This window comes from Saimiri boliviensis, chromosome 9 (assembly GCF_048565385.1).
Source record: "Saimiri boliviensis isolate mSaiBol1 chromosome 9, mSaiBol1.pri, whole genome shotgun sequence".
Lineage (NCBI taxonomy): Eukaryota > Metazoa > Chordata > Mammalia > Primates > Cebidae > Saimiri > Saimiri boliviensis.
In genome coordinates this window covers 55,086,850-55,106,328 of record NC_133457.1, presented here as the reverse complement: position 1 = coordinate 55,106,328, position 19,479 = coordinate 55,086,850, and the positions used below count along the sequence as shown (strand labels likewise).

The 19,479-nt window shown below is 42.8% G+C and overlaps 1 protein-coding gene across 2 annotated transcripts in view; it reads right to left on the bottom strand.

Annotated features, from left to right (window-relative positions):
* The window catches only part of ANAPC13 (anaphase promoting complex subunit 13), a 70,007-nt gene that overhangs the window by 47,369 nt on the left and 3,159 nt on the right, over positions 1-19,479 (bottom strand). The window contains exon 3 of one of the 2 annotated variants that reach the window (XM_003930938.4): positions 15,493-15,730. The exons of the other annotated variant lie outside the window; for it this stretch is intronic. Within the exon in view, the coding sequence (XP_003930987.1) occupies positions 15,605-15,730 (126 nt within the window). The 3' untranslated portion in view covers positions 15,493-15,604. Of the gene's footprint in view, positions 1-15,492; positions 15,731-19,479 lie in introns of those variants that run through there. 2 annotated transcript variants of the gene reach the window in all.

Genomic DNA, 19,479 nt, shown 5'->3' with positions numbered 1-19,479 from the left:
CAAGAGTTTCACTCTTGTTACCCAGGCTGGAGTGCAATGGCGCGATCTCGGCTCACCGCAACCTCCGCCTCCTGGGTTTGGGCGATTCTCCTGCCTCAGCCTCCTGAGTAGCTGGGATTACAGGCACGTGCCACCATGCCCAGCTAATTTGTTGTATTTTTAGTAGAGACGGAGTTTCACCATGTTGACCAGGATGGTCTCGATGTCTTGACCTCGTGATCCACCCGCCTCAGCCTCCCAGAGTGCTGGGATTACAGGCTTGAGCCACCGTGCCCGGCCTACTTTCTTCATTTTTAAAAGTAGAGGCAGGGTTTTGCTGTGTTACTCAGGCTAGCCCCGAACATCTGGCCTTCCGACTTTGGCCTCCCAAAGTGCTGGGCTTGCAGGCATGAGCAACCATGCCCATCCTCCAGTCCCAATTCTGCCTTGGTTTCCCCATCTGCAAAAGAAGTATTCTGTAGTGAATGTTTTTATGCTTCTTTCAATCCCAGGCTCTGATCTGTTCTGGCATCTAAACAGGTATCAGCTATTCCATGTCCAAAAACCCCAGAGAAGAAAATTCTGGAGTCCATGATTTCTTTTCTTTAATTTTTTATGCCTCGTAACTCTGTAAAAATTTCTTCCTCTCATCACATAAATCCTTTTCCATTCAATCAAATGTCCCTGAAGCAGAAACACATGCCTACCTGTGTAGCCACACAGATACTTGGCCTTTGCACGCTGGCTGATATAGAGTTTTAGTCCTCTTCTTCATGAATGTTGGCTATCATAATATTTGGATTTTCCTAGAATAAAGATTATAGGTATAATGGTATGAAGCAAAGGGGCTAGGCTTCAGCCTGGGCAGCTGGCCCTTCATTTTCAGGGTGATCTTGGCTCTTTGAGTTTCTCTTTCCCCAGGGCTAAGGTGGGGACCTGCCCTCCTGGGCCGCAGGGCTATTGTGAGGATGAGCGGAGATGCACCAGAAAAGTGGCTGTCTTCATGGTATGTGATGATGGTGCAGCCTGTCACCTGCTGGTCCAAAGACAGGGATCTAACTGTGTACTGAGACCCCTTGGGAAGTGCTTTTAGATCCTTATGGAATCCTTGGTGGAATGCAATGGGAATTCCTTGGTGGAATACATGAAGAAAATAGGTAGAATGAAAACAGAGACTTCTAGAGAATCTGGCTTTGTGACTCGTTTGGGGTGCTTGGCGGGAGCACTTATTCAGAGCATGGAGACCTTCCTTGTGCCTCCCCTCACTCCCTCATTCCCCTATTCCCCAGGGTAAAAATAAAAAAAAAGAAAGAAAGAAAAAAAAAGAACTTTCCCCAAACTTTCCCATTCCTCTGCCCTGGCTGCAAATGCTGAAATTCCATCTTGTGTTTGTTGTCACCCGCAGGTCTGTTTCCACGGTTACCCAAATTCCAGGCACTGGCCCCAGGCCCACCACAACGCATCCCTCAAAGTCTCTTTGGCAGAGGAAAAACATTTCTCCTTGCGGCGGCAAGTCAGAGCCAGAAACTCCGGCTCTCCTGCTTCCAAAGCCCCCACTACACCCTCATTCGTGTGTGATTTGCATGTTTAGGTGGTTCTGCTCAGTGCTGTTTTGGGGGGCAGTGAGTAAGCACAATATAACAGTTTTCTTCATTTATCTTCTCATTTGAGCTAAGGAATTACTTTTTTGTACCAAACATTACACCCTTGGAAAACACTCCAGATGGTTCTTATTAAAATTCCAATTCCTTTTTTTGCAATTCATTTTTCCCCATTCTCCTCAAACTACTATCTCAAAAATGAACACGGGCTGAGGGGCAAGTGAGGGGTCTGTGAACAGCAGCTCCAGTGAATGGGATCTTTCAGAGGCCCCCGGTGTGGCCCTGAAGGGGCCTGCAGCTCCTCTTTTTGCCAAGGGTCACCTGGCCCTTCATATGGATGCCAGAGGTAGCAACCTCATGCGCTGTCACCAGGGAGAGTACAAACACACATGGGGGTGTGTTCATAGGGATGAGCATGAACACAGGGATGCCAAGTGCAGGAGCCCCATGCACTGTCACCAGGGAGTGTCCAAACACACATGGGGAACATGTTCAATGGCAAAGGTGCCCTAAAGGGGCCATGGGCTCTGCTGCCTCTGCAGGAAGAGGGGCAGAGGACCAGCCAGGACTCTGTTCTCCAATAGTCTGGGGCCTGACTGTGCCTTGCAGAAGGGCTGTCCACCTTCTTTAGTGTACAGTGAGGCCTCTATGGATTTCTAAAGATATTGGCCATAGGAGAGAGGCAATACTTAGTCTAAGAAGCAGACAAGGAGAGACTGCCAATGGCTTTTGGCCATAATTGCAGCTGAGTAAGCCACAGGCGTTGCTCCCACATCTGGAAAAATCTGCTTGCACAGGAAAAGTATATGTGTATCCAAGGATTTGTATTTGATGTGTTTTTACTTCCAACTTTATGTTATAAAAAATTTTAAAAATACAGAAAAGATGTAAGAACCGTACAACGAACAGCCATATCACCTAGATCCAACAAATGTTACGTTTTGTCATATTTCCTTTCCCTCTCTCTCTTTCCAGATACAGAGAGATAAATACATATCCTTCGCTTAGACATTTGAAAGTTGGGAATCTTGTCCCTGTAGCATTTTATAACCTGGTAATTTATTCATTAAAGCAGTCATATAATGTAGTCATGCACTGCATAACAATGTTTTAGTAAACGATAGACTACATGTACAAGGGTGGTCCCATAAGACGATGATACCAGGCCAGGCGCAGTAGTTCACACTTGTCATCCCAACACTTTGGGAAGCCAAGGCGGGATCACCTGAGGTCAGGAGTTTGAGACCAGCCTGGCCAACATGGTGAAACCCTGTCTCAACTAAAAAAGAAAAATTAGCTGGACATGGTGGTGTGCATCTGTAATCCCAGGCAGGAGAACTGCTTGAATCCGGGAGGTGAAAGTTGTGGTGAGCGAAGATCACCTCACCGCACTCCAGCCAGGGTGACAGAACAAGACTAAGTCTCAGGCCGGGCGCGGTGGCTCACGCCTGTAATCCCAGCACTTTGGGAGGCCGAGGCGGGTGTATCACGAGGTCAAGAGATCGAGACCACCCTGGTTAACATGGTGAAACCCCGTCTCTACTAAAAATACAAAACATTAGCTGGGCATGGTGGCGCATACCTGTAATCCCAGCTACTCAGGAGGCTGAGGCAGGAGAATTGCCTGAACCCAGGATGCGGAGGTTGCGGTGAGCCGAGATTGCGCCATTGCACTCCAGCCTGGGTAACAAGAGCGAAACTCCGTCTCAAAAAAAAAAAAAAAAAAAAAAAAAGACTAAGTCTCAAAAAAAAAATTATATATATATATATATACCTTTTTATGTATATAGATATATTTAGATACACAAGTAATTACCATTGTGCTACAACTGCCTACAGTATTCAGTACAGTAACATGATGTGCAGGTTTGTAGCCAGGAGCAAGAGGCTTTACATAGAGGCCAGGCTGTGTAGCGGGTTCTAGCACCTACATGTGTGTAAGTGCACTGTGTGATATTTGCACAACAAAATCACCTAATAATGCAAATGCATTTCTCAGAACATATCCCTGTCATTAAGTGACACGTGGCTGTATACGAATATATTCTTATGGTAAAATATTCTAACATCTGAATAGTACAGACACGTAGAGTATAAGCAAAAGCCAGGTGTGAGCCCTTCCTCATCTCACCTTCCCACACCCCAGGGTTGCTTGGCTTGTGTCTCTCTTGAACTGTGTGTTTATTCAGACATGTGCGTGTTTAGACAGAAATATGTATTTTTGTTACATGTGTTTTTAAACATAAATGAGATAATATCATGTGTGCTGTTTTGCAGCTTACTTTTCACTGGGAAATATGTCTGGGATCTTTCCATATTAGTACTTGGAGATCTGCCTCATTCTTTGACTACTGTAGAACGTGCCAAAGCATGGTTGTATAATAATTTTCTTAAATATTCCCTCTTGATAGGCATTTCAGCTACTTAGTATTATTTTTCCATTACTCACAATGATGCATTTAATATCCTTGAGAAATGCTGTCTTAAGGACATGTACCAATACATCTCTTTGACAGATACCTAGAAGTGGGATTGCTGAGTTAGATGAGATGCACATTTCACACTTGGATAGATACTGTCAAAGTACCTTCAAAATGTTCTCCAGGCTGAGTCTGGTGGCACTTGTCTGTAATACCAGCACTTTGGGAGGTCGAGGCAGGTGGGTTGCTTGAGCCCGGGAGTTTGAGACCAGCTTGGGAAACATAGTAAAACTCTGCCTTTACTAAAAATATAAAATAGAAGTTAGCCTAGCATGGTGGCTTCTGCCTGTAGTCCCAGCTACTTGGAAGGCTGAGGTGGGAGGATTGCTTGAACCCAGGTAGACAAAGGTGCAGTGACCTGTGATTGCACCACTGCACTCCAGCCTGGGTGACAGAGCAGGACCCTGTCTCAAAAAAAAGGCGTTCTGAGACAGCCCATTTCCATTTCCTCACAGCCTCACCAATGTTGAATTTTATCAGTCTTTTGAAGTGTTGACTTTGTAATGAATGAGAAATAATATAGCATTGCTGGTTTAGTTTGAATTTCTTTGATTATTACTAAGGTGTCAGAGTTCAGCTAGAGATGACAGAAGCCACTCCCTTAGTTTACGCAGAAAGTGACTTAATATAGGGAATTGAGTGTTAAACATTTTGTCAGGTAAGGTGGAATAGCAGGTTCAGGATAAGCTTTGAGGACTGATTCCCAGAACTCGAGCTCAGAGCAGACCCACCAAGGGAGGTTTCCCTTCTCTCATGACCTGAAAGCTGGGGATTCGGGAAGCTGGGCCCCAACTGCTGGCTCGGCAATCCGGAAACCAGGAAGCCTCAGCCATACCTGGTCTCCAGAACGATACTGCCTCAGCTGTGTGACAGATGCCCCATGTCCTGGCCACGATGCCCATGAAGCTGGAGACTGGATATAGACGCTGAAGTCTCTGCTATTGTTAATGCAGGAAAAAAATAAAAACAAAAACAAAAAACAAAAAAACCCTAACCAAAACACAAAAAACAAAGACCTTCTCAACTCTGCCAGTGGATTTAGTAGGTCTCTTCAGGGTACATCCAGTCAGAAGCCAAGTCACAGGCAGAAGCTCAGCTCTAAGCGAGCCAGGAAGCTATAGGCTGACACTTTCCAGGCTCCAGCATGCAGTGAGGCAAGCTGCAAGGCGGCAGCATGGAAAGTGGGGAAGTTAGCCCGAAATATCTGCCACCATCGTGTTTTCAGGTCTTTTTTCTATGAATTGCCTGATGGTACTCACTGCCTATTTTTCTATTGGGGTTATATCTTCCTTGTTAATTTATAGTTTTATGGGTTATCTGGAACTTTTTGTGTCCTTATATATGTTATGAATACCTTCTATTCTTTTAAATTTATATTTTTTGTCATGCAGAAATTTTGTCGATCTATTTTTATGCTTTCTGCTTCCTGGGTTTTGCAACTTACTTAAGAAGGCTTCTCCTACCTCAAGGGTCCTAAAGTATTCAACTACATTTCCTTCTAACACCTTTAACAATTTTTTCATGTTTAATTCGTGAAACCCTAACTTGGGTTTTTGATTTTTCCTAAGTAGAAAGCCAATTGTCTCAGCATAATTTGTTGAATAATTTGTCTTTCAAATTATTAAATATTTTATAAATTAAATTTTAAAAAAATTTAAAGGAGAGTTTTAAAAAATATGGGATGAATTCTTTCTGCTTTCTGAAACAAAGCCACAGTGAAGCTTTAAAAAATAAACTTGTTATCATTTCACATTTTAGCTCTCTAATAGGCTCAAAAGCTAGGGGTTTGATATTCCCTCAAGTACAGATATGACAAGACTATTCCCTTAATTACAATCCTTGACTGGGCCCCTTTTCCTGAAGACCAAAGTTCAGTTTCTACAGACTGCTCCCCTCTCTGCTCAGCACTGCTCTTGCCCCCATTATGGGCCTTTGCAATCTTATTTCCTTGCTCTTTTGCCTAGAAGAGAGATCACATCATCTGAACTGGCCAACAAAAGCAGAAAACTTGTAAAGATATACGTCAGCAATTTTTAAAAATGACATTGCAATAATCTATTTATGATGCTTCTCTCACTTACTGGTGTTTCTGAATGTGGTCACAATCAGTGTTTTGGATAGAACAATTATTCTTTGCAGTATATTTTATAACCCTGGCCAACATCTCATTAAATGTAGTAGTATTCTCTGATATATCCCTCCAACCAAAAATGTGTGACAACCAAAAAAATGCTCCCATATATTTCCAAATACACCAGCCCTACCCCTTAGTTAAAAAGAAGGGAGAGAGGAGAAAGAAAATCAGAAATGACAGAATGTCACTCCCATAAGGTAGTGTCCTAACTCATCTTCTAATCTCCAGATGTTCAAATCTGGCCTTTGTTTCAAAAGGCTACCTTTTCCACAAAGCTTTCCTAAATTCCTTCAACTGCAAGAGATCTATTTCTCTTCTGACTCCCCTCTTCCATGTTATTACCATCCATCCATCCATTAATTCATCCATCTCTTTGCCTATCTATTCCATAAGTATTCCTTTAGCATTTATTGTGCACTGGGCACACACCACTTTCTTCTTATGTTTTGGCTTTTTATATGAGTGTCTTACCTGATCTAACATAGTGTAATCTCAGGCAGAATTCATGTCTGACTTAGTTTGAGACCAACCTGGCCAACAAGGCAAAACCCCATCTCTACTAAAAATACAAAAATTAGCCAGGTGTGGTGGCACATGCCTGTAATATCAGCTACTCAGGAGGCTGAGAGAGGAAAATTGCTTAAACTCGGGAGGCAGAGGTTGTAGTGAGCTGAGATCGTGGCACTGCACTCCAGCCTGGGAGACGGAGCAAGACTCCGCCGCAAAACAAACAAACAAACAAAAAGTTTTTCTGACTTTCAGAATATCAACATTATTATTTGAAAAAATTATCCACAACCTCATCACTTTTTCAGAAGGATATAAAGATGGGACAATTTCCCTCCTCACCAGTTTAATCTCGTCCCTAGAAGTAACTACTGCCAATAGTTTCTTTTCTTTTCTCCCAGACTTTATAAAACATGTTTATGCAGATTCACAGATACGCCCATGTGTACATTTATTAGGTTTAAATTAGCACATATATTAAACACTACATGAAAAATGAATTGAAGAATAAAATTACACACTTATCTAAGTAAATAAATCATGTTTAACTTAAACATGTATAGTTCTTTATAACTACAAGACAGTTTTAAATGTTTTTCCTCTCTAACCCTAGGAAGTAGGCTTAGTGAAGTTAATAATCAGGCTCCTGATCACACAGTCAGTAAAGGGGGGAGCCAGTACCAGAACCTAGGTCTTCTGTTTCCCAATTCACTGTTGTTTCTGCTGTGTAAAATAATCCCTAAAGATTATCTGGAAGTTACTATTTGTGTAATAAAATTATTCTTTCCTTGACTTCAGGGTGTCAATGTAAGCTTCTTTGAAATACTTACTGTATTACATTGAAAACAAAGGCTAATATTTACCAAGTGCTACCATGTGCCAGAAACTGTTGTAAGCACTGTACTTGCATTGTCTCATTTACTCCTTCAAGAAGCCTTTCATGTAAGCAGTATTACCAACCCTGTTTTCAATGAGGAAATTGGGGTTCAGAAAGGCAAATAACCTGCTTGGGAATGGACTGGTGTGTTGCCTGGCTGGGTTTTCAACCTAGGTCTTTCTTGTCTCAAAGGCATGTACTCTTAATTTTTTTTTGAGACTGTACTTTGAATCAGCCTGTATACGTTTTACTTATACATAATTTTAAGTAAATAACTATTAGGTAAAACAAAATGAGATGTGAATTTGATGTAAGTTCTACTTTAGAGACAACTGCAATTTGAATGACATAAGAAAGAGAAGTCAAATGTGTAGAGTAAGAGTTTAGATAAATGCTTCAATAAGAGCAAGGGAGAAAACACACTAAACAAGAGGGAAACAGAAACATACATGGAGACTGATTGACTGAAAGAGAGTACCTGGGTGAAAGAGGCAGGCAGCAGAGTCAACGCGAGGGAGAGGGACTAGAGCTCCAGCCCTCTCCAAGCCAGCCTGGGACTCATTTTTCTTGCACTCCTGGAGTCCTTGCTGCCTGCATGCCTGGACTAAGATATCAGACTAATAGGCACCTAATCTCCTAGCCCAGAGGAGAGCAGTAGGGTAAGTGGGGAGAATATCCTTAACATCTACCCATCCTTGACAGTAGGGGCTGGGAGGCAAGAGCGGTCACAACGAGGCCAGGAAGAACCTCATCAGGAAGACCCACGCCTCCTGTCTGTCTGGCTGAGTAAAGGGAGGCTGCATGCTGAGTAATGGGGTCTTAATCAATGACAGGTGTCAGGCATCCTCGCTGGCCAAGAGGCAGGGATGCAGCCACCTCACTCTCGCTCTAGAAGCCCTGCCCCATTAGACTGTGTACCACTTAGAGTGAGTACCACTCTGTCGGCATGGTGGAGGGGAATAGGGGAACTGCTGGAGACTAAGATGACAGGTGGGGAGGAGGCACAGGCAGAGATGCCAAGAAGGTAGAGGAGAGAGCATGGATGGGCAGAGGAAAACCCCTTTCACCCTTGGGTGGAAGCAGCATGATAAAGGGGATCTGAGTCACCAGGGAAGGCGTGGAATAACTGGGATGGGTCTGTACGTCAACCTCTCCGCCACTTCCTTTGGAGTCATTTGGTTGTTTTTAAATTCTCCACCCTTTGCCTGTCCCCCTCCCACCACCGTCAAATCCAGTTTGTATGTGTTTTGTATACAGTACATGCACAATTGGCTCTCGGCAAGAATATTAGCTGAAAACACAGGAAATAGCATTTATCTGTTTTTGATATATAGAAACAGCTTTTTCATATGGTTCAACCCAGTTGGTAAACTAAACTAAAAATCCAGGTGGAAATCCTTCTGGTAATGAGCAGAACGAATGAACGAATGGGGTTCATCGGTCCCAGCTCTGTAGTTGTGCTTCTTACACCTCGCAGCACTATGAGGCCTGATTCTGAGAAAACTGCACTGTTGCGACCAGGGTTATCCCTGGTTGGCTGAGAGCCAGAGGAAATTTAGGCAGGAACTTGCCCTGGGATTGGGTGATAACCTCACTTCAAGTTCTGTACCTCCCCTGCATCCCATGGTCAGTGAGGCTAGTTTTCGGGAGGCAAGAAAGACAGGGTTCAGCTGAGCTGAGGCACTGATTTCAGCAACTGCCTAGGAGACCACTCAAGGACCCGAAACCCTGTCAGCACTCTGGCAAGCCTAGGGGTCTGCTCCAGCATTTTTCCTGCTGCTCCTCCTGGCCCCGGCTGCTTTTCTGTCACCCCAAAGACTGATGCCCACAGTCCCTTGAATTCTCACTTCTATGGTGAGGGCATTTGCTAGGTTGAGTTAGTCACTGTCCAGCATGGAACCCTGACGGATTCCAGATTCAAGGACTGGCTAACTAAGTTATGGGGCCCAGTGCAAAAAGAAAATGTGAGGCTCTTTTAAAAAAATTATTGAGACTTTCAAGACAGCAAAAGCAGAGCATTATGCCAAATGCAGGCCTTCTGAGTGCAGGCCCAGGGCAGCTGCCTTGCTTGCATGCCTGAGCAGCTGGACATGTAACTTCACATCTAACTACTGGTTTGGGGCAGTGGACTCCAACTTTTTGGCATCAGGGACCTGTCTGATAGAAGACAACATTTCCACCAACAGGGTGGAAATAACACATTTTGTAAATATCTTTTTGTTAAAATTCATATGAAATGCTGTTTTTTTGGGGAATGGCTAAACCATCTGTCGCCTGGGCCAGGAAGGCCACAAGATATAAAGTCCCTTTAGGAGACCACCCAGCTGTCTTTCCAGGCCTGCCATTACCCACTCTTCCCTCAAGAGCTCACTGATGGGGTATGGCACAGTGAGGAACTGGGGAACAAATTTAACCGTGGGTAAAGCAGGGCCAAATCAAGAAAGGAAGCTGCAAAAAACAGTCTTTTCATGGAATCAACCTAAATGCCCACCAATGGCAGACTGAATAAAGATAATGTGGTACATATACACCATGGAATGCTACGCAGCTATTTAAAAGGAGATTAGGTCCTCTGCAGGAATGTGGATGGAGCTGAAGGCCACTATCTTTAGCAAACTAATGCAGGAACAGAAATCCAAACACCGCATGTTTTCGTAAGTGGGAGCTAAATAATGAGAACCAATAGGCACAAGAAGGAGAAAAACAGACACTGGGACCTACTTGAAGGCAGAGGGTGGAGGGAGGGAGGGGATCAGAAGAAATAACTACTGGGTACTAGGGTTAGTGCCTGAGTGTTGAAATGATCTGTGCACCAAACTCCTGTGACCACAGCGTGCCTGTATTAATAAACCTGCATGTGAACTCCTGATCCTGGGGGTCTTTTTTTTTTTTTTAAGAAAAATAGTCATTTTAGAGTCTAATGGATTCTTCCTGGATGATGTCTAGATTATCCAAATGATTTAATGCAAAGATCTGGGAAATAGCTTAATGAAAGAGCCCCAGGTCTGACTATAAGTTGGGGGCACAGGTGGGCAAAATTCCTCGTTCTAGACCTTTTTAACCAAAGTGCTAAACTGCTCCCCCCACCTTTTGGGTACCCTCACTTTGTCCCCCAACAAAGCATGAGTGAGAAGCCTATTAGGTGAGCTGCCCAGTCCAAGCCTGGCTGGCCAGAATCCCAGGGAGACTGTGCTTTCCTCACATAAATCCCTGCCCAGCATATTTGGGCAGCCCAACTATGCAGAATCACTTTCAAGCAAAAGATCACATGTATTCAGAATTTTCAGTGTTCAGAGCAGAGAATGAGTCAGTGATTTAAACTTTCTAAAAGGAATTGAGCGCCCCCTGCTGGGTATTGTAGCATTGACATTAAACTATCCTCTCCAATGCACCAAAAATCTGGAACTACAGATTTAATCTGGTATAAAACCCAGTGACAACAGGACTTAATGGTGACAATATTATATATGAGTTTGATAAAAGGCTGAATCTTTAACTGTTTCGTGACTCCCATACTCCTATTAAAAATGTTTCTAGTTCTTTGTCTCAATTTTAGAAACAAGGTATATATTTTAAAGTTCTAAGTATTCTGATAGGATTTTCTTCCCATGTCACAGAAAGTTTTATAGGAAAGGTAACATGGTCCAGGGAGAGGACATGGGTTTTGGGATCAGACAACCTAGGTTGGAATTCATGTACTATTTGAATGACTTGGAATACGTCTTTTGTTTTGAGACGGAGTCTCACTCTGTCACCCAGGATGGAGTGCAGTAGCACCATGTTGGCTCACGGAAACCTCCATCTCCTGGGTTCAAGCAGTTCTCCTGCATCAGCCTCCCGAGTAGCTGGGATTACAGGCACCCACCACCATGCCCAGCTGATTTTGTTTTTAATATATTTTTAGTAGAGATGGGGGTTTCGCCATGTTGGCCAGGCTGGTCTTGAACTTCTGACCTCAGGTGATCTGCCCACCTTGGCTTCCCAAAGCACTGGGATTACAGCACCCGGCCTAGAATAAGTCTTTTAATGTTAACTTGGAATAAGTAATTTAAGTCACCATCTCCTGATCAATGAGGACAATGCTATCGGCCTAAAAGGTGAATGTCAGGGCTGGAACTCATGTGTGTAAAGTGCATAAAAGTGCTTGATTAACCATGGTGTCATTGTTGCAATACTATTACAATGTGAGTCCGAGTTGGGCTTCAAAGGATGGGCATACCCTGCACTCAGACCCTGTTTCTAGAGAATAGGGCCTATATCTTCAGTCCTATGTCTTGCTCAGAGATCTAACCCCTGGGTCATGAGGGCAGTGCTCAAACCGGACAAGTCTGGACAATTCCACCTGTTGTCATATCGAACAGATATTCCAAGTCCTTCTACTTCTAGCTCTATCTTGCCAATCCAAGTCACCACCATCTCTCATCTGAGCCAATGCAAAGCTCTTCTCATTTGTCTTTCCACTTCTGTTCTTACCTCCAAAGTGACATAAATATATCTAAAAAAATCCAATCTGATCAGGCCACTCTCTCTAGTTAGAACCTTTCAATGACTTGGAAAAACTTTTTTTACCAGACACCTGCCTACCCACCTTGCTTATAATGCCAGTCTTACCTCCTAGCTTTATGCAGTTTGCTCTCTCTGTAAGCAATCCTCATCTCCCAATTCTTTTTCTTGCTACTACTGCCCATCCTTCAGGTGTGGGTTCACACGCTCAAGGAAGGTATAAGAGATAGCACATTTTCTTTTCTTCAAAGCAAATTAAGTCCATCTGGCCTCATACTGCTGCACTGCAAGCAAACATTAATTCTGTGGTCACTGGGATGTACTTTCTCCTTCTTAGGGTCTTGCAAGTATTTAGGATACTCATAAATGACCTGGAAAAATGGGTAAAGACCTCCACTCTTCAGTCTATCTGGGTCGTTGCTATTATCTTCACTGGCAAGTCTGTGGGGGCCCTTGAAAGAGGTGGCTCCAAGCTTGGAGGTCTTTGCCTTGTCTGGAAGACCAAGTGTTGAGGTGCAGGTTTCTTCTGCAGCACACAACAAACCATGAAACTGAAGTTCACCATCTCACTGTGGTACCAACAAGTGGCACACGGCTTTCCACTACTCCTGAGGCTCCTGCCTGCAGACCCTCTTCTCTCCCACTCTCCTCTGCTTCCCGAACAAAGACTAGGGTTATTATTAAGCATGTCCGCTTCCTGCCATGCATGAGAAGCACACAGGAGCTGGTTACTTCCTTGGAGAGTGAAAAAAATTCAGAGACAAAATTAATATTTCAAATTGCTATAAAAGCTGCTAATCGCAGCCGGGCGCGGTGGCTCAAGCCTGTAATCCCAGCACTTTGGGAGGCCGAGGCGGGTGGATCATGAGGTCGAGAGATCGAGACCATCCTGGTCAACATAGTGAAACCCCGTCTCTACTAAAAATACAAAAAACTAGCTGGGCGTGGTGGTGCGTGCCTGTAATCCCAGCTACTTAGGAGGCTGAGGCAGGAGAATTGCCTGAGCCCAGGAGGCGGAGGTTGCGGTGAGCCAAGATCGCGCCATTGCACTCCAGCCTGGGTAACAAGAGCGAAACTCCGTCTCAAAAAAAAAAAAAAAAAAAAAAAAAAAGCTGCTAATCGCAAGGTCTCCCCTGGATTATTCAGCATAAATCAGGTCCCCTCTAGTCACATTCTCCTATACTGCAGTAGCACTGTTGGTACCCATTCCCAGCTACTGGGTACTGGTTGCCAAAGGTTCACAGCTGTACTGTCCTCTGGAGAGGCGTAACACCTGGCAATACCTGGGAGGTTTCGCTCTCACTGGGAAATTGTGGGAGGGGCCAAGCTAATGACTGACCAATTCATACTCAGTACAAAGGACTAATCCCTTGCCTCAAGGTGGGAAAACTCTCATGTCTTCATGGTCCAGCGCTCGCATGGGATCAGATGGAAGCTAGACTTCAGCTCAAACCATATCTTGGTTCGGCTTCTTTCCCTGCCCTATCCTGTTTCCCTCACAGGTTTCTTGTGAAAGCACCTCAAGAAATCACTTGCACAAATCCCTGCCTCAGGCTTGGCTTCTGGGAACCCAATCTAAGTCACATCTTTATTTTTCCTTCCTAGCATATGCCCCACATTGAAATCATGTGCTTGTATGGCTATTGGTTTAATGCCTGTCTCCCCAGCTAAAGGCTCCATGGAGGCAGAGGCCATGCTTACTTTGTTCACTGCTGTATTCCCAGTGCCAGGCATGGTGCCTCCCACAAAGAAAAGCGATATGCAGGCTCTGACCTGGAAAGCTGGCAGGACCAGTGGGTCACACAGCCTCTTGGCCTCCCTCTGCAGAGACTTTCCTTTCTGGGTATTTTGGTACAGACGGTTGAAGAAAGTTACCCTGTAACAACAACTTAGCATTTCTTGTGCCCATCATCCTCAAGCCAGTCCTAGATAGATTTCAAAGCCCTGGTTGACAAAATCTAACTAGCCCAGATTAGGTCACCTAATTCCTGATACAATGAGCTACAGTTCTGCTACCATAATGCAAGTTACAAACTTGCCCAAAGAGGCTATTCCTGGGCGTGGAGCAGTTCTCAGATGAGTGTCATAGACACAAACCAGCCGCTGTCTTACAGGCATCACATTCTGATTCAGCAGAAATCAAGAATAGCTTTCATATTTTACTGGCCTACTAATATTCCAGGGAAAGGCTGGGCAGGATTCACACGAACATTTGTCAAGTTCCTAGATGTTAGTGTCTGAGAGATTACATATCACAGGTAAGCTATAAAACCTCCATTTCACAAGAATGTGAAAGAATGGAAACATTCTAGGTGCTTTAATTGTTTGAAAAGCTTTTCCTGTGGGTATAATTTTATTTTTTAAACATCATAATTCTCTTTTCTATTAGGTTGTCTTTCTTTGCTTATTGAAGGGGCTGGTGCCTTGGGGCCTTGATTCTGAAGATGTACGCCTTCCAGGCAGAACTACTGATGCAGAGAGAAGAAATCAGCCTGGATGTGTTTGTACTATAGGATAGCTGCGAAAATCATGTTTCTGACTGAAAACATGAAATAAGCTCATTTGTTTTTCATGTACCTCTTCCTCCTAAAGGCTAGGTAAACAAAAAGAGCCAGCATAAAAAGGATGAGAAGAGATTTTAGTTATTTAGTATTTTCAGCGTTTCAACAAGGGCTATAGATACAAGCAGCCAGGGCTGCTTCTCACAGAGTTTAAATCTAGGGAGAGAACATGAAAAACACTGTTTACCAGGTAAATAATTCCAGGAAATAAATATACATGAATGTGTTTTTCAAAATACAGGTTCTTATACAAATGCATAACTAAATGCTGATTCCACAGTGGTGTGGTTATATCTGAATGGGCTTTGAGAAAACAAGAAATGCCATTACTGAATAAAACTAGTGGTCCACCTAGCCAAAGATCCTTTCCAGCAGCATAAAAGGAAGTTGTAGGGAGAACAGAGGTAACTGTCAGATATCTATCTAATCTGTAAATTCATCCAAAGTTTGAAAATACCACGTAGAATCTTAGGAATGCCAGTAACCAAAGAATGTAATATCTGCATATCACAACATCTACAGCCTAAATCCACTCCGAATGCTTCTCAGTGTGGGGGAAGTATGAGAAGTTAGTAATTCTCCTAGTGTCTGCTTCCTTTTTCTTTGCCTTTCCCTCTCATACCTCCAATCACCTGTGTTACAGGACACGCGTAAGTAGCTGGAAGGTGTTAAACTTTGACGGCAAAGCAAAATCAGAGGTAAAAGCAAATGTTTAACCAATCATGTTCAAATACAAGCTACTCAACGAAGAGCTTTTAAAGAGCCAAATATTCAGCATTACTGAGAAATCTATTTCTCATTCTGGTGAATATTTTCACATTGCACTCTGCTACCGCAAACTAAAAGGGTGTACGTTTTTGAGTGCTGATTTATTACTCAGAGATTTGAAGTAGGAGACTGAAACAAAACATTTTTTATCTGTGTACTTTTAGAAAATTCGCCAGCAAGAAAGGAGCCAAGGGTCAGTTTCCAATGGGGGGCACGTTCTCATGGAGGTACTGTAAAGCTAAGTCTGTCCACTTCATTTCTTGTTCTTTGACAGATTCTGTGGTGCCACCATTGTCTTGTTCAGGTTCAGGAAGCTCATTCTGAAAAGGTACAATGGAAATTCGGAACAGAAACATATTCTGCATCTTCTTGGAACTCAAGAACACTTAGAATTAAAGCTTGTGAGTTCCTAGAACAGGCAATATAATTGATACGTGTATTCTAAAGAAAGAGCTGAAATCATACATGTGAGAAAAATATCAGAAGTATAATTCAAACATGGCCTGGGCCTTCTTCAGTAGGGAATGATGGCCATTTTGACTCTGACGTTTGTGAAGGAGGCAGTGTGGGAGAAGGGTTAAGGGCAGAGGCTTTTGGAAGCCAACTTAGTATATAAGACCACAACTTTCCCATTTGCTGGGTTACTTGGGCAAGATATACAAACCCTTGGGGACTTTGTTTCCTCCTTGGCAAACGGGAGAACAAAAGAGCCATCACTTCATAAGACTGCTGCAAGGATTAACCAAGGTAATCTAGGTGAGTGCTGAGCACTGTGTAGGGTATCCAGTGCTCAGGGAATATTTGCTATTTTTAGTAGTGGCTAGGAACACTGAGAAGAGCCAATACTAATCTTCTTTTGGGGGAATGTGCTTTAAAAGAATACTAGTTTGCTGGCATATACCTTAGACACAAGAAATGTATAAAAAAAAAAAAATTACCCTGGACCTCACACGTCTGTATTATAATTAAAATGGAGGTGGCGCAGGAAATACTGAAAATACAACTAATAGATGAGACCTCCCCCTAGTGGTGGAGCACGGCAACAAAAAAACACAAGTGACCAATTCACACCGTACCAGTAATTTTCTTAAAATGGTTAAGTCATGGGGTACACTTACTGTAGAATCTGGGATCAATTACTTATATTTTAAATTCAAGTGTATTACTACCGAAGCTCTACTTTGTAAAAGAGTTCACCGATACCAATATATTTCAATTATCTTAATTTATGTTTTGTTTAATGGTTAGCAAACTGTTATGTAATATCCAGACTTAAAATCTTCCACTAGATTCTAATTTTCAGTATGTGAATGTTTTCCCCTTTAAAATTATGCTCAATATATATTAAATATTTACTTATCTATGTTTGAATCACATACATCTTGTTCTATAAGACAGATTCAGACATACTTGAACAGATTGAAAACAGCTATCATTTATTGCAAAGCAGTAATCTATTATCTTAAACTTAACAAGAAAGTTCGGTCCTAACAATTACTTATAGATGACAAAAATTAAATAGGTCCTTGGTTAATGAATTATTTAATTCAGAAGCATGCAACTTGGCTTAATTTCTTCCTATCTGTGGTATGCTTTCGAAAATAATATGTCTTTCATTTGGTGTCTACTGTTCCCTGAAATAAATGCCAACATATAAAATTGCATATATGACCGGGAAACAAAAATAAATATATCATAAACACAACCATCTGTTACGGTGTACTGTAAAAATGCCCTTAGTTCTTTCAGCTACTCTTATCAAAAGGTGAAATCTATTTCCCCAATTTTGGATTTGGACTGGCCCTGTGAGTTGTTTTGGCCAAAAGAACGAAGCTGTAATGCCAGTGGACCAGTTCTTGGCCTAAGCTCCATGAAGCTCTGTGGTTTCCTCTCAGGCTGCTCTTGGAACCCTGAGACTGAGAAGTCTGGGCCAGCCTGCTGGATATCAGAGACCGTGGCCTAGTCACCCCATCACCCAGCGGACAGCTTGCTAACTGCCAGACATGTGAGACAGGCCTAGATTACCCAGCCTCCAGACAGTCTGCTGGCTGCCTGCACAACACAAGCAGGCCCAACAGGGATCCACCAAGCTGGCGCAGACTAGAGGTCCCTCCCAGCTGAGCTATACTATAATGAAATAAACAGTTATTCTTTTAAGCCACAAGTTATGGGGTGATTTGTTATGCAGCAAACCTTACTGGCACACGCACTGCCTTAGAATCACAAGACAAGCTAAAGGTATGAATTAGCATCAGGGCCAAGCCAAGTTCACCTGGAAGTCATCAGGGAAACTTCCCTCTCCTTCATCCCCTGCCACACAAATGTTCTCCAGTCTGTGCGGTAAACATCTCCAGAACTGGATGTCTCCTTTATTTTCTTGACTTTCTTCAGGCCCTTCTCCCTTGCCTAGACCACTATAATAGCTTGCCAGTTGGTCTCACTTGCTCCCTTCTCCATGTCACACTATCTCTAACAATGCTACTAAACTGATTTTCCAAAAGCCAAATCTGAGCATAACACTTGTTTTTTTTTTTTTTTTTTTTTGAGATGGAGTCTCATTATCACCCAGGCTGGAGTGAAGCGGCATGATCTTGGCTCACTGCAACCTCTGCCACCTGGGTTCAAGCGATTCTCCTACCTCAGGCTCCTGAGGATTACACTGTGCCTGTCTAAGTTCTGTATTTTTAGTATACAAGGTTTCCTCATCTCACACCCAGCGCTTTGGGTGGCCTCATGATCCACCTGCCTCAGCCTCCCAAAGCACTGGGATTACAGGTGTGAGACACTGTGCCCGGCCCAGTCTTGCTTTTAAGACCATTCATCCTGAGGATAAGGTCTAAGTGTGGTATCAAATACCACTCTCAATCTGATCCAAGCCAAACTTTTCAGCCTACTTATCTGATAAATGTATTCTACATCTACACTGAATGACTCACCATCTCTCAAAGCCTTTCAAACATCTGGGCCTTTACTTACATGTCCCCTCTGCTGCAGTACCCTTGTCTACCTCCACGAAACTTCTGGTCCTTCCTTATGACCCAGCTTAAACTTGATATTCTCTCAGAAGCCTTTCTGATGCCCACCAGGCAATCAGCCACTTCCTATATGATGTGGCTGTTCATGGCCCACTTAGAATATTTATTATTATAATTACTTATCTATGAATGTTGCCTTTCTAGACTCCTCAGGAGCAGGAACTGTACCTTATGTTCATAAAGTCTCATGGCACATAGTAGGCTTCAAAAAAAAATGCTTGTCAAATGAATGAATGAACAGAAGTTCACAAGACAGGATTTGGAACTTCCCAGACCTAGGCATATGATATAGGAGGTCCTACTTATCTGCTATCAGACTTTGGGCAATTTCTCCTTTCTGATCCTATTCTTTTCCTATAAAATGGGAATAATAGCATCTTCGTCAAGGGTTGTTTTAAGAATTAGAGATAATGTATACTTTCAACCTCAGTCCATGGCATAAAACTGGTATTCAATAAATGACACCCATAATTCTTATTATGCTCTCTCTTTTGGCTATTTTCCTAGGCTTGAACTAAGCTATGACTTATTTGCTATGTATATTATTCATTGAACACATTACTATTCTTATTCTTAAATGAAAATATGAGTGAACTCTCATTTCTTTGGAAACAGCAGCAGCAGATATTCTAACTATAAATTACATTTTATTTAATACTAACTATTCTTCTCAGGGCAGCTGGCATGCTTTAAAGAAGAAGTCCCTTGTTTTCCTTTTTTTAGGTCTCTATGACATAAATGGGATTTTTAATAAACATTTGTATAAACAACTTTTGAATCACTTATTACATGAGGTTTAACAAACTCCTTGCAGAGGGTTTTCCAAAGATAAAGAAGAGTATTCCAGAAGGCTGCTGGCCTAAATGCAAAAGAGTACCCAGGTATCTTCTGAATATTTTCCAGGGATCCTAAGATAGGTACATGCTCCAAGAATGTGAGTTTCTAAAAATGCCAAGGGACTGATGAGCCACAGGCAGCAAAGTAAGAAACAGAGCTCAGATGCTGCTGCTTCTTGCTCCTCCCATCTTGCGCAT